The 15,054-nt window shown below is 47.2% G+C and overlaps 2 protein-coding genes and 1 long non-coding RNA gene across 6 annotated transcripts; 1 reads left to right on the forward strand and 2 right to left on the reverse strand.

Annotated features, from left to right (window-relative positions):
• Nucleotides 1–417: 417 nt before the first annotated feature.
• LOC100272501 (uncharacterized) lies at nt 418–2,654 on the reverse strand. 3 transcript variants are annotated; one of them, NM_001367505.1, is made up of 3 exons: nt 1,848–2,021; nt 1,417–1,489; nt 418–1,328 (listed from the first exon to the last, which is right to left on the reverse strand). In NM_001367505.1, exons 2-3 carry the CDS (start codon nt 1,486–1,488, stop codon nt 756–758), a joined length of 645 nt encoding a protein of 214 aa, NP_001354434.1. In that variant the 5' UTR covers nt 1,489; nt 1,848–2,021; the 3' UTR covers nt 418–755. The 3 variants fall into 3 exon arrangements, with proteins under 3 accessions (NP_001354434.1, XP_008666587.1, XP_035820465.1); XM_008668365.3 differs by having other exon boundaries at nt 501–1,328; nt 1,592–2,654; XM_035964572.1 differs by lacking the exon at nt 1,848–2,021 and adding an exon at nt 2,094–2,219 and having other exon boundaries at nt 501–1,328.
• Nucleotides 2,282–5,991, reverse strand: LOC100193852 (uncharacterized). 2 transcript variants are annotated; one of them, NM_001367504.1, is made up of 5 exons: nt 5,710–5,991; nt 4,559–4,755; nt 3,192–3,293; nt 2,940–2,991; nt 2,317–2,654 (listed from the first exon to the last, which is right to left on the reverse strand). In NM_001367504.1, the coding sequence occupies exons 1-5, from the start codon at nt 5,834–5,836 to the stop codon at nt 2,542–2,544; spliced, it is 591 nt and encodes a 196-aa protein (NP_001354433.1). In that variant the 5' UTR covers nt 5,837–5,991; the 3' UTR covers nt 2,317–2,541. The 2 variants fall into 2 exon arrangements, with proteins under 2 accessions (NP_001132405.1, NP_001354433.1); NM_001138933.1 differs by lacking the exon at nt 4,559–4,755 and having other exon boundaries at nt 2,282–2,654; nt 5,710–5,959.
• A 5,056-nt stretch (nt 5,992–11,047) lies between these two features.
• LOC103644305 (uncharacterized) lies at nt 11,048–11,608 on the forward strand. Its single transcript, XR_561576.2, has 3 exons — nt 11,048–11,138; nt 11,284–11,334; nt 11,449–11,608. It is a non-coding gene; the product is annotated as an uncharacterized lncRNA (long non-coding RNA).
• Nucleotides 11,609–15,054: the final 3,446 nt, after the last annotated feature.

Below are 15,054 nucleotides of genomic sequence, written 5' to 3' on the forward strand. Positions count from 1 at the left end.
CCGACTCTTATCGCCGCCTGACGACGATGGACACCGAGGCAGCGAGCTTGGAGTTCTTCTCGGACACCATGCTCGATGCTCTCAGCTGTTCTGACATCGAGGGCTTCGCGCTCATGGATGGACAAGGACAGTGTCTGGACGACGACGGACGAGGGTCGCTCTCACCCTGGCCAGTGGGGCTCGATTCCTGTGACTTTGATGGATTTGATCTCTTCGGGGCACCACCAATCGATTTCTGAACTCAGAATAAGAACCCAAAAAAAAACACAAAGAATGATTTGTCCTCACTCAATTGGCATTAGCATGTAGAACAAGTAGATAAGATCCGGATCACATGCTCACATGTACTTTGATGGATTTGATCGCTTTGAACTACTTCAGCTGTAATTCATGCAAACAAAAACATGACAGCACAGTGGGAGATGCATCAAAGCACAAGGACAGGACCTCACATCACAACAAGACAATGTGGAAATCCAGAGCAGAAGAACAATAGCAAGTCACTGCGGTACCACAGGCCATTCAGGAATTCTGGCCATATTTATTGCAACTCTTTTACAGACAACAGCAGCATGGTTTAGCTCTTGAATCTGTTGTACGTACATAAGAACTAACAGTGGCCAACCCAATATCCAGCAGCTAGCGATTGTGCTACATTCGACAGGTGCTAGCTTACAGAAAAATGGCCAGCAAGCAAAACCAAGTCCCAAGTTCCTGACCAACGATGTGGCGACGAAGAACAAAACCAATCATCATCAGAACCTAACCCAACAGCGGGTGCACTGGGCCATGCAATCCCCTCTGCAGTCAACATTGTAGCCCAGAACCTTGGGGTTCCTCAGCAGAAGGCTCCGCAGGGTCTTCCCGTTTATTCCCCAGTCACTGTCCAGCTTGCCCACATTCGGCCTCACCTCGCCGTCGAGGTCGCACCCAAGAACCTCGGGGAACTTCTTCAGCAGCCTGCCAAGGTCTTCGTCCGACAGCCCCAGGCTCCTGATGTAGTCCAGCACTCCAGCTACCGCCTCGGCGGTCGGAACCTCCTTCTCCCTCTCCTCGCTCCAGTACGGCGAGTGGGTCCAGCCAAACGCTTTCTTCAGCATCTTCTCGGCGTCTTCGCTGGAGAAACCCAATGGAGTGAGCACCCGTTTGCACTCCTCATCTACGTCCAAGGTAGAAGCCTGCGCTTGGTCAGCTGCTGAGAGCGCCCGCCACTCCCGACGACAGCCCCTTTTCCCAGGTTGGATGTTCCGCTGCCGGACATTCGATCTTCCTCCACACTTGTTTTTGTTACCAGGAAGCTTGGCGACCAGTGCACCCGAGACGTTGCGCTGGAGAGGGAGGAAGTGCGATGCAAGCAGGGTCATTGTTGGTAGTTTCTCGCCAATATCAGCAAGCTAGATTGGGGATCTTACTTACAGCTGTAATGAAGATGCCGACTTCAGGAGTTTGAGCAGTCACCAAAGGCGGTGCTGATGGTCTTGCCAACATCCTGCACAGCACCAGAAAGCTGGTATCAATCAGAGCAGGGGAGACTAAAATTTGTGATTCCTAGCAGAGAGGACAGCAAGACGCGCAGTGAACCGAACGAAACCTAAAATTTTGTCTTCGGCCGCCATCGATCACATCGAAATCCTACACCAATCCAGGCTAAGCAGGAGGAAACCCTGTGCCCGCACCCCCAACCACACAACACACACACAAAAAAAAAAAACCGATGCAGCAACCAGGCGATTAAGCAAACGCGAAGATGACGACGCGATCACCGGGTGAAGCAGCAATCAATCCTAAGAAGCGGCGCAGCAACTAAATCTGAGCCAAGGACACGGAGAAGAAGAGGAAGTGTATACGAGGTGGATCCGCGCGCGCGCTCTCCTCCGGTCTCCTGCGTGGTGTGCCCCTCCTCGTCTCCCCTCTCGTCCGTGGGCTCAGCTCGTCAGGTCAGCAGCAGGAGCAGGAGAAGAGGCGAGGGTCCGCTGCGTCTCCACCGTGCCCCTTCCGAGCCGCTTGCAGCCGCACACGCCCGCCCGTCGCCATCCCATTCCCATCTCATCCCTCCCGCAAGAGCCAACTACCCGGCCAGGGCGATCCCCTACCTCTTCTTTACTCGTCGCGGTGGCCCAACATGACACCAATGGGTCTACAGCCCACTAAACTTCTACAAACTTGGCCCATAAGTAAATGCTAAGAGAACTGAGCAGGATCCACGTCAATGCAGTTCCTGAAACGCAAACATCAGTGCAGTTTCAATTCCAACTTCCAAAGAGCAGAAACAAAGACAAACGAACGCAAACTCTTTCCCTTTCTTTTCCTGACGAGTAAAACGAAGGGAAATTCACTTGCATCAACCAACCAAAGTTCAGTTCACCGTGTCAGAGTCTCAGAAAAACAGGCGTAGTAGAATGGTACAGAGCAGGGACAGGCTAAGCCGTCCGTGACGTTGCCATCTACTCGGCGAGTCGGCGATCTTCCAAATCCGCTGCTGCGATCTCAGAGAACTCCACATGGAAACCAGCTAAACAAACGGTTTATGCACAGCGACTTCTACTGGCCCCCGTGGCGGTACAGGAGCAACGACCGGTACACCGCGGCGAGGTGGAGGAACACGATCAGCAGGATGAGCAGGTCATCGACGAATCCAAAGAGGCCCAGCATGCCTGCAGGATCAAATCCCCGATGTGATACAAATATATGGTAGTAGTTCATAACACAGGCATAGTAATGACAGGTTTACTATGTTGGAAACGGCTCCGTCCGGGGAATTTTGGGAGCCAAATGGTTCGACATTTGAGCATAATTTTCCATTTTTAGAACCACTCTATTCTATATGGAATCAATCCAAACAACAAAAAATTGAGAGCGGATCAGCTCCGTTCCACCATACTCTGGAACCAAACACAACCTAAGATGCCGCTACTTGTTCTTGGGAATATGGAACTTACTTTCGGGAAGAATGTCGACAGGGCTCAGCACATAAATTGCACTCAGTGCGACCTACAGGTTTTGGAATAAGTCATTGTCTTATCAGAAGATTCATATACGGTCTCATCTCTCACATCCATTGCACTGGGCGAAGGTATGAAACTGAGGTCAGAAACAACGCAGCCTGTTTGCTTTCCCAACTCAGTAACTTCCCAGCATAACGTTGAAGAGGAATATGAAGCGAAATAATAGCTCAATCCTATGAGACGTACCATCATCAGCATCCGCGCCCTGAACACGAGTGGGAGGGTCCGCTGGGGGTCCATTAGTTCTCTGAACAGTCTTCGGATGAAGAAGGGTAGGTCTTGCAACCTCTGGAGAAAAAAAACACAGCAACAAAATGAGGTTGTCAAAAAACAAAGGTCAAAGGATTTAGATGAAAACCACCCACGAGATTCTATGGCCAGATGCTAGAGATATACATTTCTAGTTGAAAAAGTAGCCATCTTGATGTACAATTCTGATAGATGTATCTTAGTTGGCATGGGAACCAACATGTATCTGTTATAATATGAACCCTCCAACTAACCTGGGAATTTCTAACATTCTCTACAAGGAATGTGGGGGCACCACATTGTTTTACTCCTAATAACACAGATGATAGTACAAATTGAGTGATCGAAGTAATCATGGCCCTGTTTGTTTGGCCTTTTTTCAGCTTCTGGCCACCAAAAGCTACTGCGGGCTACCAAACGCTCCAGCTTTTCAGACCGCTTCTATAAGAATCATTTTGGTAAAAAACGTCCAAAATCAACATGAACACATAATCAGTCGAGTCGTCACGATCTTTCTAGATCCTAGACCCTTTGGATCACTCCATCTTCCTCCGCACGTAATTCTCACAATATTCAGATTCTTCCCACAACCAGATTATTAGAAAAGCTGGTCAGAAAAAAGCCGAACCAAACAGACCCCATATGTGCTAACACTATGATCCATTAAAATCACACATGCCTTAGGCATGTGTACACAACAGTCCGATTTGTTGGATAGATGATTTCCCAATAATATATACAAATCCTATTATTGTCTCGTGCGTACCTTATAAAGGACTTTGGCCAGTGTTTTTTCATGCACTCTAACAATAGTAGCATTGTAGAAATATCAAACACAACAACCGTTACCAATCTCAATTCCCGATTTCATTCTTAAAAGTATCATCAGCTTTGTGAAAGGGCCTCTAGTGTAATGGTTAAATCTTCCGAGTAGCACCTCCATGTCTTGGGTTCGATCCCCATCGGGGGCGAATTTTGGGCTTGGTTAAAAAGATCCCCTCGTTGTGCCCCGCCCGCTCCCGGGTTACGTCCTGTACGCCACCCTCCGGCTTGGCCATTGCAGAGTGAGCGGTGACGGCCCGCTAGTGATGGTCAGGTTCAGGAATTTTCTCAGTCTGGACCATGTTTCGATCTCTTTTAATATAATACCAAGAGGAAGGTCTTTCACTCCCCGGCCGAGTTTTTGTATCATCAGCTTTCAACCCCGCACTGTAATCTGAATTGTTTTCTTTTGATCTATATGAAAGGCCTCACCCTAAAACCCTAAAACAAAGGACATCAGCTTTCATGGACAGTGTACCGACCTGAGTTAGGCTGCGTGGTGCTCCACCAAATATACAGTTATAGTGCTGAATCTCTCCTAGAATACGTTGAGCTTGTGGACCATCCTCCTGCCCTGATAATGCAGCAGGCACCAGTAGATTTATAAGGCGGCGACAAATGGGACACTTGCAAGCCTGTACAGGAGGTCCATAATTCCAAACGCGGATGATGCACTCTCCTGGAAAACATGATCGCATAACCACATTCAGTAATAGGGAGAACTCCAAGGGCCAAGGCAGTGGTAGAGTTGTGTAGGCATGGCACAATTTATAAGATGATATGTAGTTCACCAAATTCGGGAAAAAAAAGGAGAAACAAAATCATTTCTTCATATGTATATCTGGTCATTTCTAGCACACAAGACCACACATCTACTTGTAGATAATACTGAACATGAACATGATGCAACACAGAAGGCACAAACTTTGAACACAAAAGATAACCCCCCGCCTTTGTGTTGGCTTGTTATTTCTAATAGAGGTAGTGATGGGTGATACTGATCTGCAGGGGGCGCAGCGGTCTTCTTAACTTCTGCTTCTCATTGCCCTGAATCAGTACACCCTGTGTCGGTGTCGGGCAGGAGAGTTGTTTGGCTCGGGTAGCAGTTCATCGGTTTCGGTTGGATCCCATGACCACCAACCACCCTTCCAAGATCTGGCCTCTCTTTAGCATCGATTCTTGTCATCGACCGCTCGACGCTATCTACCAAGTGCCATTATCCAGTCTACTCACCTGTAGGCGCCTCTAAAACTTCCATTGTTTGAGTACCCTACACCTTCATTTTGCATCGACTCGTGCAGTTTATTCCTAAGCAGAGCCTATGGTAAAGAGGGTTCAAGACCAATTCGAGCACCCGATTCGCAGAGCGTGGCAATTTAGCAAACCCACGAATCCTTGACAACCTCAAACCAACAAAGTTCCTTTCTATCTACAGGTAGGAGAAAAGAACAGGAGGCAGCCAGCCCCAAATCGGTAGCTGACAGTTCTGCGTGGCTGGCCGCTTGCTCGATTTCCCTCAGCGCAGTCGGATCGAGAAGGGAAAGGACACCCAAATTAATCCCCGTAGGGGGAAGAGGGGCGAGGCGCGGGGGGGCAAGAAGGGAGAGGAGGCAGGGTAGTGGAAGGGACTTGCCACAGAACCAATGGGAGCAGTTCGCCTGACACGGGATCCGGAAGCGGTCGTGGCAGACGGAGCAGACGTCGTCCTCCGGCGGCACGGCCGCCTCCCCTGCCGCCGCCGCCGAGGTGGAGGAATCCATCTCTCTTCCCCCCTTCCGGTTTCCACTCTCTGTGTCCGCGCCGTGGCAGGGACGCGCTTGCCGTAGCGCTGCCCGCGTTGTTTTGTTTCCCCCGCCCCACGTCAAGTCGTCGGCGGCTTGCCGACACGGGCGCGTCAGGCGGTCGCCACTCGGTGTTATCCGCCGTTAGATTGGATACGAGGCAACGCAGCCTCTCTCTGTATAGCATTCATCTGCCCAGCGGTCCGTTTGTTAGATTTTTAAGTCATGTTTAAAGGGTGTTTAAATGACATAGAGCTAATAGTTAGTTGCTAAAAATTATTAGTAGAATTAACTATCTAACAAATAAATAGTTAATTAATCTCTACTACTCTTTAAGGCTTTATTGTAGGCGTTCACAGTTTCCTGGTGCACGGTTCTACCTATCGCGCGGATGGAAGGTCCCGCGGGTAATCACGGATGGAAGGTCCATGGATGGAAGGTCCACGACGATCCACTTCTGGTCGCACGATCCACCGCGATCCATTCCCCCAGTAGAGGCAGTTCTCTTCCTCGGCGCGTAGAGCGGCGTGATCCACTCCCTCACCCATGTGCTCTCCATGGAATTCTCGTGTTGCGTTCTCCTCCTCGCTGCGATCCACGGCCGTGCCCGCCCATCCCGGTCCACCGCAATTCACTCCTCGGCGCGATCCACTCCCAGTAGAGGCAGTTCTCCTCCTCGGCGTGCAGTGCGGCGTGATCCACTCCCCTCTCTCGCCCGCCTCTCGAGCCCTGAGATATTTGCCCCGTCCCCGCTCTTCGAGGAGGATAAGGAAGCATCGCCGCAAGGATTCGTGCAGGTGGCGTGCGATGGAGGACGAGGGGAGCAGCGGCCTGAGCCTGGGCCCGGACAGGGAGGCCACCCCACCCTCCTCGCCGCAGCAGAGGCCGAAGTGGCCAGTGGCGTCAGTAGTGCAGCGACGGCCGGACACGGCCAACCGGCCCGGGGGAAGCGACGCACATGCCTTTTGTCTCGCGATGACGAACTGGCGCGACGGCAGCGTGGTGGCGTTGAGGCGGCGACGTACCCAGTGCCCTGCCATGGATCCAGTCGCCGACACGGCGGAGCATCGGGGCCCGTTGGAAGTGCGCGCCCGCGCGCCCGTCAAGATCATCCTCGTGGGCGAGCACGCCGTCATCCACAGCTCCGCAGCCGTCGCCGGTGCCATCGATCTCTACACCAACTCCTCCCTCCTCCTCCACCCCGTAGGCCCAGGTACTCCCACCAACCTTGACTTCTACTGGTTCTTCGTGTCGTCGCGGTCGCTGGTACTCTTCTCACAGCTCCTCTCCCTCGTTGCCACGCGGGAGAGGGTGGTGGCGCTGGCTCCGGCGCGGTGGAGCTGGACCTCAGGGACTCGGGCCTCACCTTCTCGTGGTCGCGCTCGCGCCTCCGTGGGGCGCTGGGGGAGGAGATCAGCGCCAACCTCGGGGCTCCGGTGTCGTGCTCCCCTGACCAGCTGGCCGCCATTGACAGGCTCTTGCAGGACCAGGAGATCCCTGAGGCTAAGATCTGGCTCTCCGCCGGTCTCTCCGGCTTCCTTTTCCTCTACGCCTCCATTTTGGGGTTGGTTGCTTCTTCCACCTAGATCAATCAATCTTGCATTGCGTGTGTGATGCCTGACTCTCGCCCACATTAACTTTTTTCACACATGTAATTGGTTGTGTTCTTGTGCAGATGCAGGCCTGGCAAGGCAGTGGTGTCCTCGGACCTGCCCATGGGCGCAGGGCTCAGCTCATCAGCGGCATTTTGTGTCTCCATGTCCCTGAGGCTAGCGATTATATCATCCCCTTTACTGTATCCTTAATTCATGCATAGTTTGTTGTATTTCGTTAGCTACTTCCATAGTCTATCAATCTGAATAGAGTGCCAGCAGTTGCTGTAGAGGTGATGAGCACCTAGGGAAACTGTGAGACGCACGGTGCAGCAGTGCCAGGAACTAAGGATGCAGGCACAGGAAAGGCAGGGCAATCCAGTGGCGATCGATAGGAGGATAATTTACCCAAGTGTGAGCAGGTCGACTATGGAAGTGAAGTTGAAGGCTGCGCAGATGATGAGAACCCTGGCAAGAGGGATGCTTTAGTTACTTTGGTTGGAAATGAATATTGCGGCGACGAGGATGAGAGAGTTCAAGTGCTCACCATTGTCAAGAAGGACGAGCCTACAGATGACATTATCGGCCGTATTAATCCTGGGACAGTTGCAGGGTACAGTGAAGCGAAGGGTGCTGTAGGCGCTTCTGCTGCCACTTCTGCGGTGCGACCTGCTGGCTCCCGATCGTCAAGTTTCCATGGTGTGACTAGATGAGTGGCATGTCCCTATAATTTGTAGCAGTTGCTAAGGGGAGACAAACAATTCAATTGATTTATCACTTTGGTATCTTAACTAAATACACACTGTCTGCTAAGCATACTAGGTCAATTTGCCAAAGTCATCAATTTGTGCAGGCATAGATGGAGTGGGAAATATGAAGCTCATCTGTGGGACAGTTCTTGCAGAGTATAGGGACATAGAAGGAAAGGGAAACAAGGTATCCATTTTTTAACCACCTAACCAGAACTAGGAGACCTTCAATCTAAAGGAGATTTACTCTTTATATACCGAACCGTTATCTTTTGCCAATAAATAAAAATTCTATGACATTGCCATATATAGAAATATGGCCATGTGAATAAAATAGGTTTCCTTGGGAGCTAATATCGTGCATTTATTTCTTTGCCATCTTCTCATTTATCCATCATTGATTTAGAATCTTGGGCAATATTTTCTGCAGCAGTGAGAGAACAGAACTAGGTTCTTGTCCAAATATAGAAGAGCTACAAATTTGATAGCTCTCCAGGCCACATTTCATTTACTACAAACTATGCACTTCAAAACCAATACTAAATTGTATGTAATTATGTATGCCACATCATTCTTCAGTCAGTGTCCTGTTTCTTTTGTTCTAAGTCAGTATTGAAGTTAGTGTTTTTTTGCATTATATAACGTTATCATATGTCTTAGTCCCACACATGTGTGTTATGATATTTATGTGCCCTATATTGGTTGGTTCACTTAGTATTTCTGGCATTTCACACTTGAGGTGTGATTATTGGATTAACATTAGAAAGCTCCTGCAAAAGTATGTTAGCTTACATTTAGATGCAATATGTGAAAAGTATTTGTTGTGCCTCATGGATCTCACATTTTGTCACCTTCTAAACATCAGTTAACTTGTACTATTAATAGACATTGTCATGTAGTGGAAGCAGCCAAGTATAGCTGCAAAAACAGTTGCATCAGTTATTAAATTCCTCTAAACATCAATCAACTTGTATTGTTAATAGACATTGTCTTGTAGTGGAAGCAGCCAAGTATAGCTACAAAAATAGTTGCATCCTTTAGTAAATTCCTATGTTCATATGGCATAGGGGAAAACCATTATGCACTCTCGTAATAAACTCTTAATAACCGTCAAATGAGCCCACCCCTTAATAAACCCTGGCTCGCCGCCGCCGCCGCCATCCCATGATTTCGCTCTCTTCTTCCCGTCGAGACCTAACCATACCAGTGGCACCGCAAGCTGACGAGGAGGTGGAGTAGAGTGGTCGGAAAATTAGAAAGGTCACTGTGGTGAAAATTTGTATCTTTCCGTTTGGGGTTTTAATTTGGAATCTTTATTTTGTGTTACTACTAGCTATCCGTGCAGTACAGTTGTGATTTCTATGATGTTGAGGCAGAATTGTTTGCATAACAGACGCCCCTTTTATATGAAAATAAAGTTTGGACACTAAGTTTTGTTAATGTGAATATAAATAGTTCGGTCAGTTCATAGTACAACTGCAAGCTAATAATTGTTGTATATTGTGTTAACCTTGTTGTTTGATTATTATGAGTTTCAGACGTTAATTTAAGATTCTCATTTATCTTGAAGGTATGAGCTTGGCCACCAGCCTGCTAACACCAAACTGTCTAGCAATAAGAAAGTTAGGAGGGTCTGTGTCCGTGGAGGCAACATGAAGTGGAGGGCTCTCTGATTGGATACAGGTAACTACTCGTGGGGAAGTGAGGCTCTTACCCGCAAGACTCGCATCTTGGATGTGGTCTATAATGCATCAAACAATGAGCTTGTGAGGACTCAGACTCTTGTGAAGAGCGCCATTGTACAAGTTGATGCTGCTCCATTCAAGCAGTGGTACCTCACTCACTATGGAGTGGACATCGGTGCGAAGAAGAAGGTGCCTGTCGCTAAGAAGGATGCGACTGAGGTGTATTCATTCAATTTAAGGTTTAATTATTGTTTACCCTTAGAATAGGTTGACTTAATAGTTCATGAATTGTTGTATTTGGTGAATAGCTGATTGATAGAATAGGTTGACTTAATAGTGCATGAATTGTTGTCAGGTGCCTGTCGCTGGAGCTCCTGTGCGAGGTGGTGCGGGACACGTCGAGCTCCTTCACCTCCCAGTATGGCCCCGTGAGGCACTCCTGTCACCTCTTGATCCACCTCCTCTTCGTCGTCCGAGCGTGCACGCACGCGTGACGTCCCCTTCACCACCGCTGGCCCTGCTCCCTTAGCTCCTGTTCAATTAGCCATGCGGGCAAATCTTGACCGTCGTGTACGTCCTCTTCGTCGCGTCTGTGGGGATAGACGAGTCTCATGCCTCATTTGCGATGATAGTATGATGCCGAAGCTTGCCCCCCCCCCAATGAATGCACCTATGAGGTTACTTCAATTGACGCATAACAGTTAAATGCTCTGCAGTTTGGTGTAGTGTTGAAGTAATGTAATGCGGATTGTATTTTGCTAGGTTTGTGTCAGTGCAGTTTCTGTGGTATGGAAAAAATTGATGGGCTAAATTGGAGATGCAATCCTTTTTTATGAATTTACTTCATCTACTATGTTTTGTCCTGAGAGTTGCCTCCTCTAATAAGTTTCTATCAGAACTTGGAAGCATTTTGGTATCCAGATTGATCAACTTTGCCTCTTTGGTGTATAGTCTTATGTGCTAAAATGTGCAAGGAACTGGTACTTTTACCCTTTTGTGTGTAATATAAAATGTTACCTGCATAAGTTGTGAATTAGCAATATTTTACTTTAGACTAATCAAAATAAGATTCAACATTATGATGTACATCAAAATACTTTCGCTGAATTGCTGCCTTTAATTCCCTTATCAAATTGTCAATCTAGGTTTTCTCACTTGAGGATGGCCCATGTGGTAACATCTGGGGAACCATTGGAGTACCAGTGAGCATACTACCTGAGGACACAAACCTACCTATTTCAGTAGATTGGTTAGAGTAAGTTTCAGAAATTATCTCTCCTGTTGGTTTCTTCTAGGTTACAGTATTATATGTCCTGTCCTGCTTCTATTGATAAGATATGTGGCCTCAGCCTCACTTTCTAATTATTTCCTCATCAGGTTTGTTTGCATTATTTCTGCAGCTATGATGGCATACTTGTCAATTCTATTGAGGCAAGACCAGTATTCTCAAGGTATTATCAGATACCTAGAATTGTATGACCGTAGTTTGTTCTATTTGAAATTGATAGAATACTTTCTCAAAGCCAGATGTTTGATTTGGACCATGTGTCTGTGGCTTCCTACAGTCTTCTGCATGAGCCTTTCAAATATATACCTATCATTTGGACTGTGCATGAATATTCTCTTGCACATCGTGCTAAAGAATATAATGTGAGTGGAATGATTCAGCTCATAAAAGCTTGGAAAGATGTATTCAGCAGGACAAATGTTATAGTTTTCCCAAACTATATATGGTATTTACTTCTGATCTGATTGTCATTTCAACAATCATTGAGTCATTGTCATATGGATGAAGATCCTCTGACCAAAAATTATAATTAAATATTTCCCTGCAGGTGATGTATGCTGCATTTGATTCTGGTAACTATTTCGTGATTCCAGGCCCCACTCAGAAGCATTTCAGGTTGATAGCTTTATTGCTAAAAGTTACCATGAAGATGTGAAGATTAGCCTGCATGTGAAGATCAACTTTATTGCTAAAAGTTACCATGAATATGTGATTGAATGGTTGACTCAGATAAGTATGTCAACAACAACTGCTTTACAGTAGTCCTTTAATTCGAGGTAAAATAGTTTATGTTGCCCTTCACTAAGCCAGCCTGGTCTGGTCATAGAGTTTCCATACTTGTCTATGATGTGATAATACCGACAAACACTATGATTGAAAACTCTATAATGTACTTCTTATTAAACTCCAATTGTAAATATAGGTTTATCTAGGAAGCGCTTCTTATATAAGCTGCACACATAGAGTAAAAGGACTGATTGAAAACTCTATAATCTAGTTCCTCTTTGAAAGGGAAATGTGCCATTGGGCAATTTCAATAATGTTTTGGTGATTAAGTGCCCAACACGGTTAATTAAGTTCTTATGTGCCAAGTAAAGTGAGAAGTGCAGATCAAAGAAAAAGGTATGTTTCTAGACTTAGTACATTGTTTTGAGTACTAATGCAAATTCTTGAACTCGGATCCGTTGCCTACCTTAGCATAGTGGGAAGTAAGTATGGTCTTGTAATTGTTGATGATTTTTCCCGCTTCACTTGGGTGTTCTTTTTGTAGGATAAATCAGAAACCCAAGGGACCCTAAAGCGCTTTCTAAGGAGGGCTCAAAACGAATTTGAGCTCAAGGTTAAAAAGATAAGAAGTGATAACAGGTCCGAGTTCAAGAATCTGTAAGTGGAGGAGTATCTTGAGGAAGAAGGCGTCAAGCACGAGTTCTCCGCTCCCTACACACCACAGCAAAACGGTGTGGTAGAGAGGAAGAACATGACGCTTATCGACATGGTGAGAACGATGCTTGGAGAATTCAAGACGCCCGAGCGGTTTTGGTCGGAAGTTGTGAACCAACTTGCCACGCCATAAAACGGCTCTACCTACATCGCCTTCTCAAGAAGACCTCGTATGAACTCCGTACCGGTAACAAACCCAACGTTTCTTACTTTCGTGTATTTGGGAGCAAATGTTACATTCTGGTGAAGAAAGGTAGACATTCTAAATTTGCTCCCAAGGCAGTAGAAGGGTTTTTACTAGGGTATGACTCAAATACAAAGGCGTATAGAGTCTTCAACAAATCATCGGGTTTGGTTGAAGTCTCTAGCGACGTTGTATTTGATGAGACTAATGGCTCTCCAAGAGAGCAAGTTGATCTTGATGACATAGATGAAGATGATGTTCCGACGGCCGCAATACGCACGATGGCGATAGGTGATGTGTGACCACAGGAACAACAAGGGCAAGATCAGCCATCTTCCTCCACAATGGTGCATCCTCCAACTCAAGATGGTGAACAGGTACCTCAAGAAGAGGGACATGATCAAGGGGGAGCACAGGAAGAACAAGTGATGGAGGAAGAAGCACCACGGGTCCCTCCAACTCAAGTTCGAGCGACGATCCAAAGAAATCACCCCGTCGATCAGATTCTGGGTGACATAAGCAAGGGAGTAACAACTCGCTCATGTTTAGCTAATTTTTGTGAGCATTACTCGTTTGTCTCTTCTATTGAGCCTTTCAGGGTAGAAGAGGCCTTCCAGGATCTGGACTAGGTGTTGGCCATGCAGGAAGAGCTCAACAACTTCAAGAGGAATGAAGTTTGGAGCCTGGTGCCACGTCCAAAGCAAAATGTTGTGGGAACCAAGTGGGTATTCTGCAACAAGCAAGACGAGCATGGGGTGGTGACAAGAAACAAGGATCGACTTGTGGCAAAAGGTTATGCCCAAGTCGCAGGTTTGGATTTTGAGGAGACTTTTGCTCCTCTGGCTAGGCTAGAGTCTATTCGAATTTTATTAGCCTATGCCGCTCACCACTCTTTCAGGTTGTTTCAAATGGACGTAAAGAGCGATTTCCTCAATGGGCTAATCAAGGAGGAGGTATACGTGGAACAACCCCCTGGCTTTGAGGATGATAGGTACCCCGACCATGTGTTCAAGCTCTCTAAGGCGCTCTATGGACTTAAGCAAGCCCCAAGAGCATGGTATGAATGCCTTAGAGATTTCTTAATTGCTAATGCTTTCAAGGTTGGGAAAGTCGATCCCACTCTTTTTACTAAGACTTGTGATGATGATCTTTTTGTGTGCCAAATTTATGTCGATGACATAATATTTGGTTCTACTAATCAAAAGTCGTGTGGGGAGTTTAGCAGGGTGATGACACAAAAGTTCGAGATGTCGATGATGGGCGAGTTGACCTACTTCCTTGGGTTCCAAGTGAAGCAACTCAAGGATGGCACCTTCCTCTCCCAAACGAAGTACACTCAAGATCTTCTCAAGAGGTTTGGGATGAAGGACGCCAAGCCCGCGAAGACACCAATGGGAACCGACGGGCATGTTGACATCAACAAAGGAGGTAAGTCCGTTGATCAAAAGGCATATTGGTCTATGATAGGGTCGTTGCTTTATTTATGTGCTAGTAGACCGGACATTATGCTAAGTGTATGCATGTGTGCTAGATATCAATCCGACCCCAAGGAATGTCACCTTGTGGCCGTTAAGCGAATTCTTAGATATTTAGTTTCTACGCCTTGCTTCGGGATCTTGTATCCAAAGGGGTCTACCTTTGACTTAATTGGATACTCAGACTCCGATTATGTCGGGTGCAAGGTAGATAGGAAGAGCACATCGGGGACGTGCCAATTTCTAGGAAGGTCCCTGGTGTCCTGGAGTTCTAAGAAACAAACATTTGTTGCCCTATCCACCGCTGAGGCCGAGTATGTTGACGCAGGACAGTGTTGCGCGCAACTACTTTGGATGAGGCAAACCCTCTGGGACTTTGGCTACAATCTGAGCAAAGTCCCAATCCTATGTGACAATGAGAGTGCTATCCGCATGGCGGATAATCCTGTTGAACACAGCCGCACTAAGCACATAGACATCCGGCATCACTTCCTGAGAGACCGCCAGCAAAAGGGAGATATCGAGGTGTACCATATTAGCACCGAGAACCAGCTAGCCGATATCTTTACTGTAACACCCCGTCCAATCCCTGGACCGGCGGTACTTACTCCTGGTAGCTCTCTAGGATCATATATTGTCCCCACAGACCAACACGAGTCTTTTGTGCGCACTTTGTCCTCACTCATGCGCACCCGAGAAAACTTCCCGGTCGGTCACCCATCCCAAATTGCTCCAAGCCAAGTGTTGGTACTCGCTCTCAGCAGCAAGGAAACCAACAAGAGTG

This window comes from Zea mays, chromosome 1, assembly GCF_902167145.1.
Source record: "Zea mays cultivar B73 chromosome 1, Zm-B73-REFERENCE-NAM-5.0, whole genome shotgun sequence".
Taxonomy (NCBI): Eukaryota; Viridiplantae; Streptophyta; class Magnoliopsida; order Poales; family Poaceae; genus Zea; species Zea mays.

Bases quoted from the DNA above. Each gene is read 5' to 3' on its own strand.
- LOC100272501 (NM_001367505.1), bottom strand. From the start codon at position 1,488: ATGTTGGCAAGACCATCAGCACCGCCTTTGGTGACTGCTCAAACTCCT. The intron at 1,329-1,416 runs GTAAGTAAGATC...CTCCCTCTCCAG, and splicing joins TCGGCATCTTCATTACAGCT to CGCAACGTCTCGGGTGCACT.
- LOC100193852 (NM_001367504.1), bottom strand. From the start codon at position 5,836: ATGGATTCCTCCACCTCGGCGGCGGCGGCAGGGGAGGCGGCCGTGCCG. The intron at 4,756-5,709 runs GCAAGTCCCTTC...CATGTTTTCCAG, and splicing joins CTGCTCCCATTGGTTCTGTG to GAGAGTGCATCATCCGCGTT. The intron at 2,655-2,939 runs GTAAGTTCCATA...TTGATCCTGCAG, and splicing joins TGTCGACATTCTTCCCGAAA to GCATGCTGGGCCTCTTTGGA.